The sequence below is a fragment of the Pocillopora verrucosa genome, chromosome 11 (genome assembly GCF_036669915.1).
Source record: "Pocillopora verrucosa isolate sample1 chromosome 11, ASM3666991v2, whole genome shotgun sequence".
NCBI lineage: Eukaryota > Metazoa > Cnidaria > Anthozoa > Scleractinia > Pocilloporidae > Pocillopora > Pocillopora verrucosa.
In genome coordinates, this window is record NC_089322.1 from 3538229 (window position 1) to 3561428 (window position 23200).

At 38.4% G+C, this 23200-nt stretch overlaps 1 protein-coding gene across 1 annotated transcript; it reads right to left on the reverse strand.

Moving 5' to 3' along the window:
- Nucleotides 1-729: 729 nt before the first annotated feature.
- LOC131784889 (sortilin) lies at nt 730-22201 on the reverse strand. Its single transcript, XM_059101721.2, has 24 exons — nt 21828-22201; nt 21633-21707; nt 20088-20155; nt 17625-17727; nt 16581-16757; nt 15810-15877; nt 15536-15594; nt 14814-14882; nt 14181-14254; nt 13166-13252; nt 12899-12959; nt 12312-12385; nt 11383-11464; nt 9920-10014; nt 8747-8935; nt 8012-8103; nt 6948-7132; nt 5989-6094; nt 5401-5475; nt 4580-4678; nt 4092-4233; nt 2985-3088; nt 2404-2533; nt 730-1918 (listed from the first exon to the last, which is right to left on the reverse strand). Exons 1-24 carry the CDS (start codon nt 22080-22082, stop codon nt 1895-1897), a joined length of 2493 nt encoding a protein of 830 aa, XP_058957704.2. The 5' UTR covers nt 22083-22201; the 3' UTR covers nt 730-1894.
- Nucleotides 22202-23200: the final 999 nt, after the last annotated feature.

Sequence of the window (23200 nt, forward strand, 5' to 3'; positions counted from 1 at the left end):
CTGAAAATTGCACAATTTCTGATGAATATGGATTAACAACCTAACCCAATCGAAGGCTGATACGTCACAGATTTGTCACGGAATTTCCTTTGCACGCTCTGCCAGCTTATCAAGAACGAAGGAGATGTAGGAATTGTGTACGATGAAAAGAAGAGAGGACGGTGGTTACATTAATATTGCAAGAACTATTATCTCTAGGAATGTGCTCTGAAATTGAAAATAGATTGAAAAACAAATTTGAAAATGAAAATTGTGTAACTCAACGACAAAGACTTTATTCAAATACTCAGACACCTAGACAACTCAGATTTCAGTATAAAACAAGCAAATGAATTAAACCAAAGCAGTATTATTTTGAAATTTTTATATTTGAGCAACGAAGCTACGAATAAACATGAAACATTGCTATTCTGCTGAGATAAAGCTTAAAAAGACCTAATTAAGTTGACTCATTTTTTCTTCCTTCAAGAGAGAGTATGATAAAATCTGTGCATTGCCTTTCCTGTGAAGTAAAAATAACGATAAAATGGACGCAAAAATGATAACCCCCCCTCCCCCTCCCCCTCCCCCTCCCCCTCCCCCTGCAAGCTGCAGCATTTAGAAATAAGGAGGCGAAACTAAGCGGAGCGTACAAAACATATCTTTGCATGTGATCTCAGATTAAACAATTGATATGTTTTATAAGGCTCAGCTACTCTAAGAGAAGAAAACAGAATTAAATGCTGCATATCAACGAAAACACTGATAAGTTTATTTTCTACAAAATGAGGTGGGTCTATGCCAAAATTGATATGCATAATCGGCAACATTGCAATTCTCTGCAAAATTTCTTCACGCATATTACAGACACCGTCAGAAACAGCGAGGTAAAGGACCTCGGTTTCTAAAGGAGTTCTTCTTCTGTAGCAAATTCAAAGAGGAACAATTATTGCGTGACATTGTAAATAGGATGCAACGCCATCCAATTACATTCAACAAGAATACATTAGGGCCTTTTACGATTGAGTGTCATAAAGCCATCCAAGGTGGTCAGAACGGCCAATCAGAGCAAAGATGAATATCTCCAGGAACCAATCAAAATGTGACCGGACCGAAGGGCGGGAAAACGATAGTGAGCAAGACGCGTTTGGTTTAAGTCTGGCAGCTGAATGGTTTACTTGCTCAATCTCAGAGGGGTAGTGAGGACACAAAGTGTATTCCCAGATAGCCAAAGACACTCAATTGAAAAATATTCTTTGTTACGTTTAAAAATTATCACAGCTAATCAATAATATTGGTGACTAGGTACTATACTCATGAAAATAAACACCGACACGCAGATAATGAATATTAACAATCTCCAAAATAAAGCTTACACTTTAAATACCCAAGCTTGGCTTGTAGTCATGTTGTTCGCATTGCGTGACAGATCCATAAATACAGTTGTCTTATTTTGTACGCAAGTTACATGATTCTGTGCGAAGCTTCCTTACAATCAAATCGATCAATCGAGCTAAGATTCTTGCGCTTATAAATAATGAAATTTTCAGTGATCCTCTATAAAGGTATCACGAAACTTTCCTTTTTTAACACTTTATAGTTATATCCATGTGATAACTTACGATCCTTAAAAACTAATCTACATAAGTACTTTGTCCCTTTATGATCCATGTCAGTATCTCAAGTGCTGCGCACCTACCCCTCCCCTATTCCAAAAACATTCAACTGATAACAAATTAAGGCTAATGTTGGGGGAGGGGTTGGTCTGCAGTTGCTTAGCTACTAACAGTGATCCTTCCTTTACGTCTATTATTGCCTAGGATGACACACATTTTGCCAGATGTTTCTAGACTACAATCATCATTATGCTTAAACTATATGTACATCTTGGTGTCAGAAAGCTTCCACATCAGGCTCACAGGTCGATCATTGCTGCATCCTGTGAAAGTAAAATGAAGATTTCGTTACAAACCTGAGTGGTTCCGTGAGCGCTGGAATTCTCTCTGTAAACCCCACCACCACCCCCCTCCCTCAATCTCTTACCACCTCCCTTACTATGGGGCAGGATTGAAACTTACTACTCAAGGGAAACCCGTATCTGAAATTCTTCCTCTAGAGAGTTGCCTTCTTCAAATGCGTTCCCTGAAATACCGTACCTCCGCAGAAAGTTTCCCTTGGGAATCAGTCCTTATTTATCGCTGCAAGGGGGGTGGGGGTTGGGGGGGGGAGGAGGAGGATTTTGGGTGGAATCGCATGGTTTTCAGAGGGGATGGAGAGGGGATTTGTCTGTGCTAACAGCTGGGGGGGAGAGGGATCAAGCACTATTTATAGCGACACAACCAAATTCCTTCAGCCTGCCCCCACTCCTTTTCACCTCTTCAAAAAAGCATTCGTCTTCATGAGACTAGCAAAGGCAGCACTTACATCATCACTGGTATCACAATCTCGATACGCCCGCAATCCTTTGGGTCTGGGATCATACTTGAAACTCTCAGAGCCCTCCATTTCTTCCACGTCGTCTTGAGAAAGTTTAGAGTAGCGATAAGAGGGGCGGCTGCAATGATACAAAACAAAAGTTGTAATGCGACATTTCCTCAAGATACTCCAGGTTACAATGAGTTGGAAAATTCTTGGCACGCACCACTACTTTCTAGATTTTTTTCCCAAAACCTTTATTTCCATCTCCCTCTCTCCCGTTTCAGTGTTACTTGGAGGTAACAAAATGGTCACTAGTTTCAGGCAAAATTGTTTAGGGGGGGGGAAAGGAGGCACTTGCAAGTAACTTATTTTTCCTTCATCCTTTTCTCTTCTGTTTTTCTGTACGATTGTGTGACTGAGGACGACAGGATCATACGATGAATAAACTTGTTAGAATTTTTTTTTTTCTTTTTTTTTTTTTTTGCGGTTGGAATTCAATTTTGTTTGATTTAAATAAAATTTCCATTGAATAGAGATTATCTGAAACAGAGATTATATCACATCGTGTAAGATAAAAATGCACTTACATTTTATGAACCTTCCAGTATTTTCTGCCAAAGTACACACCGGCCACAATCAAAATCAAAACCATAGGAAAGACTATCCATACCGCACCTTTACTGTGCGCCTTCTACAGATAGAAAAGAAAAAGATCTGAGGATTGATTCTCTACATTGTCTGCCGTATATTTTTTATAATTTTAAGTCTGAGAATTTGGTGTGAAATCAAATGGTATCCCATGCTTGATAAGTTCTTTACTTCTCGTCACCCTTCTGCTTAAAAATGTATTGGTATTGTAAGGAGAAACTCATATTTGGTCACTCCAGGGAGTGAAAGAGTTAATATATCAAGAATTCCGTTTAACTACGTTGAAACACTGCCTCGGTATCTGTGATGCGTGAGTGAGTGGCAAGTAAACGGGGAAAAGAACGAAGACCACTAGAAATATTCAGTCTATGATGACTTTAGCCTGCCGAATAGTGCTTGAGCATGACCGTTTCTTCGTCCGTGGGAAGGATATGACCTTGAGGAACGAGAGGGTCTGGAACTTATAATAAGTTTTTAGTGCCAGACCCCCTTCACACTTCTCTCCGAGTCGTCTCAAATCTTTCTGCGGACAGAGAAACGCGCGTTCTGCAGCGCCAATAATGGGGGCCTGATCTCAAGCTAAGGTTAGCTAAGCCAACATTTGATTCATATGGAAACACGTCATGCATACTGCTAGGATCGACAATGTCGAAAGCCTCGAGTAAATAAAAAAATGATAAATTTTATAGCTCGGCAGTAAAACATAATACGCAGTATAAAAAAGTCCACGGCGATCTAACGACAAAGTTAAAAAAAGTTAGATACTAAAGGATTTCCTCTGAAGTGGAAATCCTTAAACTCTTCGAATATTCATTATTCATTATGAACCCTGTAGATTTGAGACGCGTCGAGGAGAAGTATGCAAGGGGTCTGGCACTAATAATGATCATCAGTACCAGACCCCCTGCAGACCTCTCGCCAGCTCGCGTTGCTGAAGCCGTTAGACTTTTCCCGCGGGTGAAAAAAAGACTGGTGCCGTAGCGCTCACAATAAATACCCGCTCCCAAGCGATTGAATAAAATAATATAAAAAAACGGCGTTCTTACCTTCTTTGCAAATTTTGCCTCATAGTCATAATTCATCCCGTATTCGTACCATGAGGCATTTCTACAGAGCTGCTGTGTGTCTAAATACTTATTCACAATAGGATCACCTCCACAGCACTGATCACCTGGAATACGTCGATATCTACAACAAATTATATTAAGCTGAATTATACAGGCAGTTTTATTAGTTTTTATCTTTGATCTATTGGAGAACAGATAACGGCACAGATGACGGCCTAGATGACGTCACTATCGGCCAAATTTTCTTCAGATCCAATAGTTTCATTTATCAAGCAACACAAGCCAAACCGACAAAGATCAGTCACAACATGAATTTTTTAAAACAGCATAATCACAATACTGATTTGCTATTGTCGCGACATAGCCACAATATACCATAATTCGTCACTCTGGTCACGCGTGACACTATGCGCCATATGGATGCGCAGTGTCAAACCGCAAAATCACACAACACAAGCCTTACTGACCCTAAATTGTCTGTTTCCACATCACCATGTATACAAAGCTCTGGAGGTTTATGTTCGTCCCTCACGCAATCATTTCCATTTGGATGATAGCCGTAGTCGCTGAGGAAAAAGAAAAAACGAAAAGAACAAAATATTGGCAAATCCATCAAAACGGCAATAAACTGTCCAATGAAGAGTATTCCACGGGGTTTGCGGGGGAGCAATTCAGTTCGTAACTAAACCATGAACATTCCTTCGTTTTAGACTATTTCCGTTAAGCAGGTGAAAAAAACAACAACAACAACACTGAAAAACTAGGAAACAGCGCGGAAACTGAGAGCAAGATGGATCACACGCCATTTTGACCCCACTCCGTGTGTGGCTTTCATGTTTCATATTTGCCCATTGGTTTTTCCCTCCACTACTCCACATACACTAGAGCCCTCCAGAGAGAATTATTCAAATTAACTGGAATTCAACAAATTGCATAAACAATTAGGGTAGAACCATAACATATATATATATATATATATATATATATATATATATATGTATATATATATATATATGATATATATATATATATGTATATATATATCTTTAGCCAGCTCCAGGCATTCAGTTAAACAAAACGAAACAAGATGGTAAATGGCGCAATAGAAACAGAAAATTGAAAAACAAGGGAAGTCTGGGTCGGGTCGCGCAATGCCACTCGACCCAAACCTCCCCCGTTTTTTTAACTCCCCCGTGACTATCGCGCCGTTCATTATTTCGGTCCGTTTCCCAAACTGAACGCCTGGAACAAACTATGATATGTTCCGTTGCACTCTTTGCTACCTTACCATTCTATATCATCGTGTGTACACTCACAACATTTACTTTTTTCTTGATGGATATACTCCACTCCATTAAAACAACTGCAAACAAACAACAGTTAAAATACTTTAGCTAACTACCCCTCGTGAACAACCTTAAACCCTTTGAATCTCATGAGAAACCAAGACAGAATTTCTCCTTAGAACATCAATACAAAATTAAGACGACAAGTGATGAGAAAAGAGACAAATATCAATTAGGGGATTATTATTTGATCCAATACCAATTTCTCCGAACTAACATCATCAGAATTGTATGGCTAACAGTAAGGAGAATAACTAACGAGATCTGCTGTCTATACCTTTCCTCTAGTACTAAGTTTCGCGTATCTGGCGTGTCAACGCTTCTTTCTTAAACATTTCCATTTGAAATTTTACGCGGGAAATTAACGCGCGTCCGGCCAAAATTGATCCCCTTGCGCATGCCCAATGTTTGACCGCTCTGTTGCTTTACCTTTGAAAATGCGTTTTAACGCTGGAGTTTTATATCTTTAGGCATCAGAGAGGAGACCGTACGGTCATGTATGTAGATAATAGTCAAAATTGTTTCCTTACAGACTCTCTTTCTTTGGTCTTCGAATGTAAACTTTTCTACCCAGCAAGCATCCGTTTTTCGCCCCTTTACCGTGAGGTATCCACTTTTCGTAGTCGTCGTCTTTACCTAGAGAACAACAACATCCATCAGGAGCCATTTCAAATGATTTTAACGGCCAATCAAAGCAAAGGGAAATGTAAAAGAAAGCCAATAAGGATTCAGGGTAAATACATGTGACCGGCGCGGTCCGAGCGCGGGAAACACGAGAGAATACGAAGTTGCAATTGATTGGAGTATGTAATCGCATGAGGCCGAGTAAAATTAAGGATTGATTTCTGCAACTTCTGAAAACACAATTAATCCCCAACTTTAAGAGGAAACAAGCGCTTACTTGTTTACAATAAAACAGCCAAAATTTTCTTTTATAAGAAAGATCAACAACGAATACAGTTGCGCAACGGCTTAGGAAGCCATTTTAGTGTTCAGTTATCATTAATATGACCTGTAAAACGCACGAATTGGCGAAATTAAATTCTTTGTTTGTGCAGAAACGCCAAAACAAAAAAGGCAACCCTGCTCAAAAACATTCACCATCAATAAAAATTTTTAACTTTTTAAGAAGAGTTAAGCCTTTTTAATTGTTTTCTACATTTTGTTCGAAATTGGGCAGGAAATTTCTAGTCCAATCACCGACCGAATTAAACCGCGGGAAAACACGGGTGGCCAGGACACGATTGGTATAGCTTTGTATCTGATTAGTCGAGATGGTGGTGCGTGATTTCTGGACCAATCGGCGGGCGAAGTAACGCAAGGGAAAACGCGAGTGGCCATAACGCCATTGGTTGAGAAAGAGGCGTGTGTTTTCTGGACCAACCACAAAACGCACCCCTTCCTGAAATCCCAATGGTATTTATCACCTTCTGTTCTTAGGCAAGGCGCGCGGAGTCTCACCGAAAACCAGCAAACTTTGGCAACTTACAAGCTCTTTTGAGTACGTTCTCAAAGTCCACAGTGATAACCTGCCACTCTCTTGAAGGTAAAGTAAATCCCCACAAACTGAACCTCATTGTTTTTCCACCCGGCTCTGTGACCAACCCGGTGACAGTGAAGTCGCGGTTTGTAAAAGGATGCTTGAACCAACAGCGGCCCTCGTTCACTGAATACCTGAAAAAAATTTCAAACATGAATAAATTTTCCTCATCTGTCAATAATTTCCTCCGTGAAGGAATATTTATAACAAACATTTTCACTCAGCAATTGCACTCTAACAACAAGCAGTCAGTTAACCCTTTAACCCCTAAGAGTGACTGGCATCTAATTTCTCCTTACAATATCATCCCTGAATAAAACATTAAGGTCATGAGAATTATGGAAATGATCAACAACGCAGGAAACTCTTGATTCTTAAACAAATTTTTCTTTTTAGAACCCTTAGAAATGTATAGGAAAAGTAGGGAGAATATGCATACTGATGTTAGGGTGTAAAGGGTTAAGAAAACGAAGCGCGATTGTAAACAGCGCGAATGTAGCGGAGGAGTAAAATAAAAACTGGCTTGAGTTAAAAACAAGGGAGGTTGGGTCGGGTCTCGTAATGAACTACATTCTCTACGCGAACCGATCGGAACTTCCCTCGTTTTCGCTCTGCCGCTATTATTACGCCGTTTATTATTTGCTCCGTTCACCAACCGAACGTCTGGAACACGCTACTCCGCAAAATTTTGTTCCAGCAGTTTTTTCCCTCAACGAGTCTCCTTCAGTAAATGGGATAATAGCTGATCGTGAAGTCTGATCGACCGGGTGATAAGAGTCCTGGAGAAGACTGATCTCGGCAGTCGTGAAAGCGGTTTCGAAAGCCTTAGCTAAATTCCCCTCTACCCTCCCACCCCACACCTCGCTCTTGCACTGTGACAAGAACAGGCCACAAGTTTGATCCTTCCTCCTCTTAAATTGGTGCTTTGTTGTAAATCTTTACAAAAACCCTAGAAGTGGATAAAGCGATAATGTTATTCATCACTTGTTAACCTAACTACTAACATTACTCACATGAGATATTTTGTGGCAGAGCTGAAAGCTGGTACAGCCACGATCAAGTTTCCATGATCTCCAATGGAGTAATGGTGCGAGCCACTCAGAACCTACAGACAACAGATATCACTAATGCAACGCTTTGCGATTGAGTGTTTTAGAGCACTTTTCGATTAGATGTCGTCAAACAGAAGAAAAGAAAATACCTTTAAGAGCCAACGAGAACTCAAATTGAAAACAAGCAAACTGCCTGAAGCGCGGGAAAAACGCGGACGACCAAATTGGGATTTGTTTTAGTTTCGCATCTGATTGGTTGAGAGAGTGGCGCGATTTTTCTGAACCAATCAAAAAGCTAAGAAAAGGAAAACCTACACCCACGCAATCACAACGACGAATCAGAAAAAAGCGAAAAACTTTTTCAGGAGCCACACTGTACTCAAAGTAAAAAGAAGCCAAGCCCCTGAAGCGCGGGAAGACCCAAGGGACCCATGTTGCGAAAGACCACTATTTGTGCACTGTTTGTACTATTTATAACCTGTTTACAGAAAGGGCTGGGGAGATATCAATCTCTTCCCAATCTTTTCTCGTCTGTAGCTTTCATTCGATCCAGAGAAAAAAACAAACTTCTAAACAATATTAGCATCCTTTGCAGCCATCATTTAGTTCCGTCACGCAACTCACTCTCGCAATAAAGCGCTGCGTGACGTGACCAATCAAAGGCCGCAAAGGAGACTGGTCTTCACTTGAACCTACCTTATTCCACGTGTACCCTCCGTCACGTGTCATCCACACGTCCACGTTTCTGTTCAAGGCACTACCCGCATGACCATGAGCAAGTATGATACCAACCGCGTTAGGAATGCTCAAGGGACCCATGGCAAACTCTACACCTCTGCTTCGACTGAAACGGCCATGGATTTGAAGAGAGCACTTCTCACCTGGCTAATAGATTCACAATCAAAAGTTTTCATTCTGAATACAATAAAACAAAATAGTTTTTTTCTGCGCTACTGTGCACATACAGTATACTTTCTCCTAAACCTTTACACCCCAACATCAGCATGCACATTCTCCCCACTGTTCTCTAAATATTTCCTATGGTACTTATAGGGAGAATTTGTTGACCAATCAAGAGCATCTTGAATGGGTGATCGTTTCTTTAATTCTCATGACCTTACTGTTTGATTCAGGCCTGATATAGTAAGGAGAATTTAGAAGTCAGTCACTCTTTGGGGTTAAAGGGTTAACGACTATCCTATTAAGTAACCACTTCTATGATCGAACGAACATTTTGCTAACAACGGTTTTTTCCTCTAAGTCGAATGTCGTTTAAAAGCTTTCTCGGAGGCAGCCAGTTCTCAAATTTGCCAAGCGTTCTCGATCACATATTTGCCGGAAACTTGACTGAATCTTCCATTTTGTGCCCCGGGCAAAAAAGCATTCACAAAGACCCACGTGGGTTGAACTACAAAGCGTGAAAATCACTACGTTCCTGTCGCCTTTATGAATTCAATCCTCACAACTGAAAAAAACGGAGCAACAGTTATCTTACGCTGATAGAGCAATTTTCAATGGAGTGTCGAAAGTATTCTGGGATTGCAAAGGTTTTACTTAACTTTGCCTTGCGATTGGTCCAGAAAACTCGCACCATCCTTTCAACCAATCAAAAGCCAAACTAAAAATAATCGGGGCTTGGTCGTCCGCGTTTTCCCGCGCTTGACCAATTTGCTTGCTTTCACTGCGAGTTCTCATTGGTTGATGATAACGTTAACCATTGTTCTGATTGGTCACTGGGATTACTTTGCTTTTGGTTTTACGACACTCAATTTCGAAAACTGCTCTAATCTAGTTGTTGACCAGAACGTAACTGAACAGAGAACCGTATCAGCCTATGGCGTTATTGTACACGAGGTGCTCATGAAATACCTCTCGCTTGACGTTCTTGCATTGTTCATCCGCCAAGGGAATAGTGCTCCACTCACCACCACGGTTAAAACTAATCATTGACGTTATACTCCTGTCTGAGGAGTTACAAAGAAATCGAGAACAAATAAATATACGTGTAAAATAAACAGTTCGTGGAAATAAATTAGAATTTAGTAATGGACATTGCACGAGATGGCGCTGCTTGTCCACTGTTTCCAAGTCGAAACTGAAATTGGAATATTAGTGTCTGTGGAAGGAGGAAAACCGGAGGACGCGGAGAAAAACCCTCAGAGCAAGGACAAGTACCAACGACAAACTCAACCTACATGGGACGCCAAGGCCCGGAATCGAACCCGGGCCACGGTAGGGGAAGACGAGCGCTCTCACCACTGCGCCACCCCTACTCCCCTGATATGTGAAAGTTCATCAAAAATTTACAGCTAACGGTATCTAAGCCATTTCCGTGATGCCCAAAGCCTGTGCTTTAAAACGAAGGTAATTGTAATGATATTTCGTTTTCATGCATAAAAAACTCACTTTCAAAAGAAGGAAAAAAAAAGCTTTTTCTTCCTCCTTTTTCCGAAAGTTGGCGTTTTTAAAACTAGGAAATAACCTACTGGGTTGTTCATTTCCCACTTACAATTTCTTCAAGGATTTCATACTTTGTCAAAACTCAATACCGCTTAGAATTACGTCAACCGACATAATATGCTTATAAATGCAAGTGTATGTGCGTATAAATATCAGCGTATTCGCGTATAAACTGCTCATATACGCACCTAAGGACATACGCGTCTGTCTCATTAGTACGTGTGAGCTTGCTTTTCCATTATTGACACGTAGTTGTTTTAAAGAAGAGACTGACCGCACTAAAATACTACAACTCCACGAACTACAAGAAGACTTGTTCGTTGCAAGCCGACCTTGTCAAGGTACTGTTACATGTGTATACGTGTTCGTACTCGGAAAATATAAACGGGTCATCATTTTCGAACGGAATTCTTCTATCTGAGAAGCTGTCTCTCATCACTTCGAGAAAAAAAAACTACTCCCATCACCAGGTATGCACATTTCCTGGTATCACAATATCTTTATACACTGTAAATGTCATGACTAAATAACAATGTAAAACATAAGCTTACAGAGCCGGTTCTGTTATCAGGGTCACTTCTAAAATGTCCTCATTTGTAGCCACTGTTTCATTGATAATCAATTTTGATGAACAACACTGTTATTTTTCGGGGTGTCTCAACGTTTGTGTAAGAAGTTGAAGCTTTGCCAATAGCGGATCAACTACCCCAAAGAAAATTCAACAAATTTGCCCTGACAATTTTTCAAGTACATACCAACGCGCGAGTTTGTACATCATAATGTAGATCCAAGTACTGTCTATAAATCAAGCGTTTAGAAAATTCTATTGCAAGACTTTAGCTTCAGGGTTTATTAAATATTACGATGCTTACCTTGGTTCATGCGGCCTGTTAAGTAAGTGCCTCTCATTGATTCCACTTTGTAGAAATCAGTTACCTCCCCATAGTTTGTGTACTAACAAACAAACAAACAAAAAAACCTTCTTTAACAATTTGGCTACAAGTGGGTTGATTTTTACACTCCCAAGATCTAACCATCAAGTCTCTGCACTATCTTCCAAAAATTTCTCACCATTTGAGTGCGGAGAATTTGGCGTTTAATCGAACATGTCTCCTTGTTTCTCCTCAATAACTTTCTGCTTAAAAACCTATTGGCATTTCAAGGAGAAATTTAATTTTTAGCCACTCCTGGGAGCGAAAGGGTTAACCCTTTACAGCCTAATATCAAGATGCACATTCTCCATACTGTTCTCTTTACATTTTATAAGGTGCTGACAAGGAGAATCTGCTTAACAATCAAGAGTTTCTTTACTTGGTGATCATTTGGTTTATTCTCATGACCTTAATGTTAAATTCAGTGGTGATATTGTAAGAAGAAATTAGATGCTAGTCACTCATTGGGGTCGAATGGTTAAAAGGAGGAAAGCTACTATGGGCCATAAATGATTTCCTTTTCAATCTAGTATATTCAGATTAATATATAGATTTAGCCAAGCCTAAAAGCGGAGCTCGCATTTTTTTTTACCCGCACGTCTCAAGGGCACAACGCCTTGCCCCGGCCAGAACTAGAACCCGGGTCGTCCGACTCGGAGCCCAGTGCACTGACCACTGGACTACTGGACAAAGCCGTGGCGTTGGCGTGCCTGCGGTACAGTTGACCATGCATGATAAAAGTAGCACCTTGTACGGTCGTACAGTCATACATCCCAATTTTTTCGGCTTGATGGGTTACTACTATTTTGTATAATTATGGCGCTACGCTCTGCGAGCTCCACTATAAAAGAGACACATGCTTAACGTACCACATGGTCTCGGAGCGATTCACCGAACACAATTCCATCAGCATCTGAGGTGTACAACACTCCTCTACCAGTATCTAAAATTGAAATACCGTTATTACATTAGAAATAATAAGAATTATAATAACAATAGTAACAATAATTATAATAAAAATGATTGGAATTATTATAATTGGAATTTAGCAGGGTTGCTCTTCTTGTCCACTCTTTCCAGGTGGAATTGGAATTAGAATGTTGGTTTTTTTGTGGAAGGAGGAAAACTGAAAGACGCGGAGAAAAACCCTTCAAGCAATAACCTGCAGTGCAGGCGTCTTATTAGGGCGAGTTAACGTTACGAATCTCGTGATCGTCTATTCAACCACGTCTGATTTGGAGATACAGGCGGCCGTGGGGGGAAGGGCGAAAAATATTCACTCCCCCACCCCCACACCTCTTCTTATTTTTGACCCCCTTGGTACAAGCCTTCCCAGCCTTCCTTTGCCATTTAAATCAAAGATGGCAGCCATAATTTTCGCTGAGAAAATACTGAGATAAAGATACACTGGCAAATAAAAATAAAGTCGAATTTAAGATGAATGAACGTAACAAACCTCCAGGATCATCAACATGAAGAAAAATCATTCCCTCCGACATGTCCATGATGGAATAAAACTGTACAAGAAAAAAAGAATGATCAACTTGAGTGGCTACGGGCTACAGTCGTTTTGCGATTCGATCAAAAGCTGCCATTAAAATCAAAGATGGCGGCCACAATTTTCGCTGAGAATATACTAAGCACTCCCTCACCAAAACTACGCCTGCTCTGTAGGCTATAGCTTGATAAATAACACAAATGTTTCAATGATAAGCGACAATACCCTTTCTGGTGTTACAGTTGGCACTTGTACAGGGTCCCATGAATCTCCTCCATTCTTGGACACATGCATGGTGCGGGAATTGTTATTCTGAAAAGAAGGACAGTAAATAAAACATGTATGAATAAATAAATAATGAATGGGTCCATAACACTCCAAACTGACACCATTTTGGCTATCAAAGTATGTAGAAAAAAATATTGATCACTAAATTTGCAGTGAAAGTTGGCAAATTGGTGGCCTGTGTTTAGCGATCAAGACAATTTTCGATAATTTTCAAGAATAAGTTAAATAAAAAATTATAAGCACAACTATCACCAGCGCGTTGTCGGCACCTCCTTCTCTTCAGATGTTCCAAGCAATTGTCGAGCGTAATCTAAATAATGGAAGTCCCCAATTGTTCTATATTCACTCCACGATAAACTATTCGCAGTTACTAATTAAGGTCTATAATTAAAGATTATTTCTTGCTGAAAACGTTTTGCTGGAATGTTTTGTCTTACGCTCCATATTTTACCAAGACATGGTAAAAACAAGACACTTAAGTACTTCAGTCCCGGTTGGGTTCCGGGAATAGGGGCTCATGTTTCATCAGTTTCCTGTGAAGCTTAAGGGTTTTAAAAGTCGTAAGAAGTCACGTGAGCCTTCAAAATATATTTCGCTATGACGAAGGGCTAACGCTCGAAATGCCACCTTTGAAATTCTTTAAGGTGGCCAATTTACGTTATCAACTCAGTTGATAATACTAAATTACCCTGTTATACTCTCCCACCGACGCAGCACCACTCTTTAGAAACTTACCCCCTTTCTTCAAAGTAGATTGCCAGCGACCAATGATTAAAATTTTTCTACTGGCAATCATTTCTTGATTCCCCGTCACCAAATTGCGCCTTTGAAAAGTCTCGAGCTTGGTGCAATTCGAGAATAAAATGCAGCAATGAGAGCCAATCAGATTGCAAGGATCACAGTGATTTCAAAATGGATGTAATACATCATGTAAAGAATAGGATTAACATACCATATTGTGGCGCACAGAGACAAAGAGGAAATGGCCCTGAAGTCCAAAGGAGTAAACATGCTGAACGTGGATGGCTAAGAGAAGCAAGCAAATCACAAACACAATGAAGTGAAGATTGTCCAAATATAAAGTCTTAACCCTTCAACTCTCACGATCTGATTGCTAATTCTCCCCTCTAGCCTCTAAACCTTTCCTTGTAAATTAGACACGAGAGTTTGGTGCTGGATCAAGACAACAATTTCTACCTGATAAGTTTGAATATTCTCATTTCCTGTTTGCTGGATTAAGTATAAATGTTACAGGGAAAGTTACGTGTTGATCACTTCTGGATAAAATGGTTAATCTGCATTTCAGCTATCAATATTAGTTGCACTATGAGCAAAGCACGATGCATAAGGTAATGTCTGATCAATTAATCTTATCAATTGAAGAAGAGACATGAAGTATATGCGGTCAAAACCTTATGATTTTTAACAGAGCTGACTACATCATGTCAAAAAAAGGAAAAACGTTTTCAAAGTACATAGACTAAGGTGAAAAAGAGCAGAAATTATTCTTCCAACTTGTTCTGTAGGAAATGTCTGATTCATCAAAAAATTATCTTATTATTTAAAGCTATTTTTTAAAACTTACATTCAAACTTTTCTCCAAGGTCTCTTGATCTAAGCAACTTGGCTTCTCCTTTTAGGAAGCTATTAGCATCTGTTAATTTTAAAGACACGTGATTACAGAATTAACAAAATTATACACTTTCTTCAATTAAAACTGATCTATTGGCAACACAAAACATAAAATGAAATACTGCATGCACTTTGATTGGTAATCATCTATAATATTACCAGAGCAGATACATGCATGGCAACCAAAGAAAATTATTTTCTGTGCTCTGCTCAACATGGATAGGAGTTTCGAAATTATGTGAGTTTTTTCCAGATTTGGGATTAACTACAGGAGCTGTTCATGCAAAAGAAAATTAACTGAGTGAGCTTCCCACAACCTGAAAAATAGGTACTGGTACATTAAGTTCAAACTGGCATGCTCCCTGAGGACATTTTGCATTTTGCTTTTCATTTTAGCTTTCTGTTCACTGTATAAAACAAGTGCAAGACTTCAAGACCAAGATACAACCCTATGTGCACAAAAACTTTGGGACTCATTTAAGAGGTTGACGAGAATTTAAGAAAATGTTTTGAACCTTTTGCAAAAGCTATGACATTTCAGAATACCATTATCGCCCCTTTAAAATAAAAAGCTATTTCCAGAACTGCAAGACAACAAACACAATAGATCAAACAATTCAAAGCAGCTACATGTTTACATGCTGATTGATGCACAGTCACCAAAAGGTTACTCACTAGATGAGACTGTCATTAAAATTGTGTTTTCTTCCTTTTTCGTATCTGTGATGGCACCCCTAAGACCAAATCAAAACAACAAAATTTAAAAGTTCCTCTGAAATAAAGATGACATCTAGTTGGGTATACACAAACAGTGTATGTTCCAGTTCAATGTTCACCCCAGTTTTTATTCTTATTTTCATTTGTTTCAAACAACTTCAATAAAACAAAGAAACCTAAAACTTGAACCTGCTGGAAAATTTTTGAACTGACATCTCGCCTTTTCTCTTACCATTTTAAGCTCCTAACATAACTCTGTAAAAATTTCCAGTTGTGTCCAAAGTCTGTTGATAAATATGCCTATAAAATATAGAGGAGACAAGATGGTTTGTTGATGCAAATTTTGCATTTAAGTTGGCCTGTTTGGCAGCAACAAAATTCAAGGAAGTGATCATGAATAAATCAGTCATTCAGTGAGTCACACAATAGATCACTCTCTTAATCAGTCAGTCTGTCTGTAAGTCAGTCAGTCAATCTGTAGGTCAGTCAGTCAATCTGTAAGTCAGTTAGACAATCTGCAGGTCATTCAATAAATCAGTCAGTCAGTCTGTAAGTCAGTCAGTCAATCTATTGGTCAGTTAGTCAATATGTAAGTTGGGCAGTCAGTCAGTCAGTCATTCAGTGAGTCAAACATTTGATCTCTCTCTTAACCAGACAGTCAGTCTGTTAGTCAGTCAATCAATCAACTGCTCATTCATTAAGTCAGTCAGTCAATCTGTTAGTCAGTTAGTCAATTTGCAGGTCATTCAGTAAGTCAGTCAGTCAATCTGTTAGTCAGTCAGTCAAACTGCAGGTAAATCAGTCAGTCAGTCAATCTGTGAGTCAGTCATTCAATCTGAATGTATATAAGTCAGTCAGTCTATAAGTCAGTTAGTCCACCAAAAGAATCAGTCAGTGAGTCATTCACTCAAGACATGTAATCATTTATTGACAGAGCAAGTCGCTTACAAAGTCAGTCTAAGTCAGTTAATTAGAAAGTTCTCGAAAAGTCAACCCTTCTTACCATCCCATTAACAACAGCCCTTGCCAAGATCCAATCTTCCTTCCATGGATGAAACAGAAGGGGTCCACTGATCTGAAATGGAACTTTCATCTTCTCCCAACTTTTTCCCCCATTTTTGGTGATAACCAGGCCAGATTGTGTTGGGAAAAATGGAATGCTGTGAGAAACTAGAATAACCTATAAATCAAAATAAACAGAATCAAAGCATCAGTCAAGAAAACAGTTAAATAAGTTGATGATAATGTGGTATAATGGTAAACAGCACATTAAACTGTAAACTCCCAGATGTGATTTTAAAACATGTCACTTCTCCCTAATATGATATCATACATTAATTAGCAGGAAAGGAATAGAATACTAAACAATTATCAGGTAGAAATTTTTACCTTGATCAAAACCAAATTCTCCTAACTAATTTACAAGGAAATGTTTAGCAGCTAGAGGAGAGATTTAATAATCAAACCTTGGGTGTTGAAGGGTTTAAGTCCCAGTTAGTATTCAGACTGAGGTGACAGTGGAAATGACAATAGTTCAGTAAAGGAAGCTGTTATTTGTCTTGTCAAGAGTGTGGAACAAACAAAATAATTCTTCAGTCTCCCCCAGAAATCAAACCCACTTCATGATCAATGTGCAGCTTCTCCTTGCAAGATCAATACTTAATATAGAAACAGGTGATAAGAATAGACAAACTAGTCATTTAAGGGTTTTCTTGATAAAATACAACATTCTCTCAACTTAATGAAAGTGGTAAGTTTCTAGACAAACTGAGGTGCTGTGTACAACAGGGTAATTTAGCATATTAATCAACTGAGATGATAACATAAATTGGCCACCATTAAGAGTTTAAAAGCTGACATTTTGAGAGCTAACCCTTCATCAGAGCAAATGACAAAGAACTAACGCTCAAACTGTCAGCTTTAAAACTCTTTATGGTGGCCAAATTTACATCATCAACTCAGTTGAGAATACTAAATTACCCTATTATTTCAACTCGGCCATAATTAACAAGGAAATGTAGAGACACAAGATGGGAGAGTTACTAACCTTGTTAGGGTTAACTGGGCTTTTCAAGATTCCACTGTCCTTTCTGATATGCATATTAAAAACTTCAGCATTCACATGTTTGAAAGTTTTTCCAAAGTCCTCACTGAAACAAGAAAACAAGAAAAAGAAGTTACATTTACCATCTATCCTTCTGAAATTAAGTACAGACAAGTTCAATTCACATCTTTAGGAAAAAAAAATTAGGAAGTACTGTCTTCAAAGTCATTGCAACAGAAATGAAATATGTAATCCCTGAAAAAAAGTTCACATGACAGTATGGCATCTGCCTTACATTCAAGACATATCGCAGGTTAGAATCCCAACAAAAAGCCTGAATTTTTCCAAGCTTTGATGATGTACAAGACAATTCTCTGCTGAAACAATTCCTGCTGGAAACTAAAATATTGAAAGTCTTGCAAAAAGCCCGCGGAAATACATTGGATAAAGAGGGACTAAAAATTTTGATGAATTCATTGAAAAATGCTCTCAAATTTTAAACTCCTTAGATACAGATCTTTTTTCACAACTGGGGATTGGTTGTCATTAGCAACAAGGAGACAATATGATCTGTCAATTGGCTTCATTGAACAACTACATAATAAACTGATCAACTGTCTTAGACAATCGTTTTGGGATGTTTGATGTCAGAGAAAAAACCTTTTGAAGCAGTAAATTATTCTTCATGATAATAATCCACCATGATCTCAGATATTGAATTTCAACTCAATATTGCCTGAGTTTGAGCAATATCGTGTTTTGAAAGAGAAGCTCAGACTAAAAAGCTAAAAACAGTGAGAAAGTTGATCACAAAACTCTGAAGGAACAGATCAAGAAAGACTATCAGAAAAAACTTGGGAGGGATAATAATTATTATTATCCCTTACTTTCTGTATTGTAGATCTCTCAGGATTTTCAACATCATATTCAAATCTTATCAGTCATTCCATATTTTTACTCTGTTCTTCTGGTAATCAAATTCTTGTCAAGATTTGTGAACTGAATTCAGGTATTCAGACAAAGAGTTGAATGCATTTTCAAATGCAAATATCACACTTCTGCAATGTGTCGAGTTCAAGTGAGTAACCAGTATCACAATTCTTTAACTGTAACAGTCTTGCCTTCCAAAAATTTATCATTAAGAATCATGAATATTCTTCTGAACTTTTCTCCTCTGACGAAAAAGGGTTTTTCTTCATTTTTATTGAAGATGATAAATACAAGTATTTTTTCATCTTAAATAAAAATGAGAGATATTTTTGAAATGAAAAAACATGAAAAACACCTTGTACCTCACAGAGCCAGAGCTACAAAAGACACTTGGCATTAAGAATGTGGATGAAAAACTAAGATCAACACCATACATGTTAATTAGTAGTGAACAGACAGAAACCAATCCCTTTGCCAAGAACAAAAAAGGTTGAAAATACAATCCCTTTCCCAAGACCAAAAAGTTTTCAAACAGTTCCATTGCCAAGAACAATAATAGTGAGAAGAATCCAAGGTATTCCATCAAGAAGGAAAACTAGTCATCAGAAAGGAAGAAGGAAAACAAGCCATCCCCTTCTTATGTAGAAGAAAATTTCTGAGTGCAAATGATGACAAAGATGTTGAACCGCTAACCTCAAGGGATTCTTTAGAGAGGATCACTAAAAAATGGCCGAAAGTTCTTAAGGTCGATCCTGGGCATGAATTCATAGGTGATGTCACAAAAGAAATGGAAAAGCATGATGTGAGGATAAGGAGAGGGAATGTGGACCATCACAGAGATCAATGAATCATTGAGCAAATCCATCAAACTTTGGGTGAAGGTTTGTTCAGTTTTCAGTATCAGGTCAGTAGATGAATTTCACATCCCGAAAGAGATTTACTGAACAGTTGAAAAGACTTCTAAAAGTTCTCTCAGCTTTGAACCATGAAGTGACTCAATTAACGAGAAAGAGTCCTGTTGAAGCGATCAATGATAACTAAAGGTGGTTGATGCAAAGAGTTCAACCCCTTATTCAAGACATGTTGGCTTGAAGGAGAGGACATTCAACTCCTCAAAGAATGTGAGGTACTTGTATGCAACTGGTGAGTTGGAAGGCAGACAGAAAAGAGCTTCAAGTCTATGAAGGTCAACAACATAGATAGATCAATTGTGAATAAAGGAGAGCCAGTTCTCTACTATCTGAAAGATGGATCAAAGCAAAGATTCATTAGAGAGGAGCTTCAGATAGTTCCTCCTGGAACTAAGCTGCCTCCTGAAGATTCATTGTGTCATTTTGATTTTCACAACTCAACTTCGGAGAACAGAAAAAAACAAACTGTGCAACAGAACAGTCCTTACTACGACATATCTCAACCAGAATTACATGTACAAAAACAAAATGACCAGCCATCCAGGAAGTTTGTGTTTACTTGACCAAAGGCATATGGATACATATGATTACTATTTATAATGATAATAATATCCATTTTTTTTACCTTCTGTAAAGGTCTGAAGGTTTGCTAAAGAAAAACATCAGCTCAGTTGTGGCCAACAGTAGCATTGTCTGAAAGAAAGACATAAAAGAGAAATGTAATATACAATTTCATTTTTTTAAAAAGCATTTAGTAACAACATAAACTTTTAAATTACTTATTTTTATAAAGAGTTATTTCCAAACAACTTTTATACAGTTTTATATATCTCCCAAAGCCCTTGAAAAGTGCTGTGCAACAGTGGAATTGGAATGAGGGCACTAAATTAAATCATTATGGTACTTCCTTTTAACCCTTTAACTCCCAAGATATGAATGTTAATTCTCCCCTGTAGCTGCTACACATTTCCTTGTAAATTAGTTATGAGAACTTGGTGCTAGATCAAGATAGCAGCTTCTACCTGATAAGTTTGAATATTCTCATCACCTGTTTGCTGAAGAATGTATGGATATTGTAGGGAGAAGTTTTATGTTAATCACTTCTGGGAGTTAAAGGGTTAATTCACAAAAACTTGTAAAAAAAAACCTAACTTAACCTGTTTACCCCAAAACTGACCAGGGCAAAATTTTTCCTTATAATAGCAGTCAAGTGATGAGAATAAAGAAAAATATCACAAAGGAGGTTATAAGTAAGCAGTAACCAAATTACCAGAATCAACATCATAATAATTTTGTGGCAGACAGTAAGGAGAATTACTGACAAGATCTTGGGAATGAAAGGGTTGACTTACTGTGATGATCAATCTACCTCCACAGAGCTACACTGTAGATTGATCATCAATTGATCAAGGCAGATTGATCATCAATCTACCTCAGTTTTACAAGACACAGCAGAATTCTACCATTTCCTTATTTTCATCTTTTCTTTAATTCTTTTTGTTTAATGATTTTTTAATGAGGGGTTTTTGGCTATTAATTACCCACACATGCTTCTTTCACCCATTATTTGTTTAAGTGTGTTAAAATAGAAAATAAACAACTGCTTTTTTAATCAGTGCAGTCAGACATAAAATTCAATCTGTATCCTAAAGACTTAAAAATCATTTGATATTTAATAGTACCACTCCATGTCAAATTTAAACAATCTCATGGAAATTCGTCTAAATCTTTCCCTATAAATGTTACACTTGCCTTTGTTAGGAAAAAAACGAAAGAAAACTGCGAGCCAAAACTTCATGCGCATATCCCTTAAGAAAAAAGGGCATTCCTTGAGGAATTTTTGGATACCATGGTAATTTGTCCTTCATAATTCAATAACCGACATTTTATGATTAATGATAAACAATAACTGCAGGGGATAAAAAGCACCTAAAATTTAACAACAAAAACACTTGCTAGAGCCGTAAGATCGAGCAAAGGTTTGATAGAAAGTTTGCACATACTGAGAGCCTATAATTCTGTCTAAACATCACCGATCATCATGTGATCCGCACTAGGTAAATTAAACCGAATACTAATTTCAGTTGGTAGATGCATCGGTATCGCTGAGGTAAACGACGTAGTTTTCGTAAAGCGAAAAATAAGGGTCGTGATTAAAAGCTCTACTCACCGCAGCTTCTCCAGTCTGTTTTTTACCGATCCAGCTGATGGAAATACTCATCTTTGTTTCGTTTTCAAACTTCCACTTTATAAAAAAGAAAAGAAAAAAGGTTCCAATGAATTGCAACTACCCTTGTTACAAGATGCGGAAATATGGCTGTTCTTTGTAAACAAAGCATAAACCTGCAAAATGCACTAGACTTACTGAATTATCTTCTATTCTACTGCCTTCATCCATGGCAGGATTGTCACATTTCCCGTCTCCTCCTACGCTGACTACATCTTCATCTTCCTCGTGTTTCGCGTCTCGGCGAAAACGTCGCTGAGAGTTCAGGGATTTTCTCGAAATCGATAATTTTAGGACGTTTGTAGACGGTTGATCGCGGACGAGTTCAGCGTTTATAACCGCACACATACAGTGTACAACGAGAAAAATACTTGCTACGACAACCCCACGCATTATTAAGGGAAATAAAACCACAATGACAAAAAATAATAGGAGAAATAAAAGAACAACGAAAAGCTATAGTTTAAAATACATGTCCCCCAATGATTTTCTCCGAGAATAAACTTGAAAGACCGATCCGAGCATGCGTTAAATACCTTACCGCAGATTTAATTTCCTGCAGTCTCGGTTTTCTGAGGGAGGGATATGTATGACCTTGTTGGAAGTAAGCAGGAGATTTGGGTGAAAATGAGAAACTTATATTTCTATTTTTGCAACAGCTTCTTGTTGTTTATGAGATAATTTTAACAGGTTCTTGAATTTCAAAGAGAAATGTTTCATCGATGTCCCTAAATCCAAACAGAGGTCCGCAACAGCGTGCGAATTCTTGTCACACCATTCCGTCTGAAACCCAAGAGATTATAGTTTCTTGCTTAGACTCATCAGTAATATGGAGAAAGGAAACAGGAAATTTCCACAGCTGAGCTGAAAGCTTTTCCGCATTCTTTATAACGATAACGATAACATGATATTCGTTTTCCCGTCGGTGGTAAAGTATTTTTTATTATAGACATTTCATGCAAAAATCGAAAGCCCTTTTTTCCCTTATCAAACTTGTGACTGAAGCCATAACAGAGAGCTAAACTAGACACTTCATGTAGATCACATGAATAGTACTTCACAACACCAACCGGCCTTAGCGCGCCAGGCCATCAGCTGAGAAACGCAGTGTAGTAGTATTGGCGCATGGGTCACATCCAAAATCAACTCGACCCAAACTTCCCCCTTTTTTCGTTCTCCGCTGTTAGCACATCATCCTTAGCTCGTTACAAGAGTTCGTTCTGAGTTCATTCTGTAGGCAGCTTTTGATAGGATTTTGAATTCTTTGTTTTTTTTTTTTTTAAGTCAACCCTATAAATTTGACAAATTATTTGCGTTTTTATGGACCTCGACTTTGTCACGGTCCATATTAACTGAAGTCAGCCAATATCCAGCCATCTTGACCTCACGCCTGGTCAATAGTGCATATCTAACAATTCTTCTACTGCAAGTTACCAGGATAACTTTAATATACAAAATCAACCGATCACAAGATAGCAAACAAACAAAGCAATGTATTTTTCACAAATTCA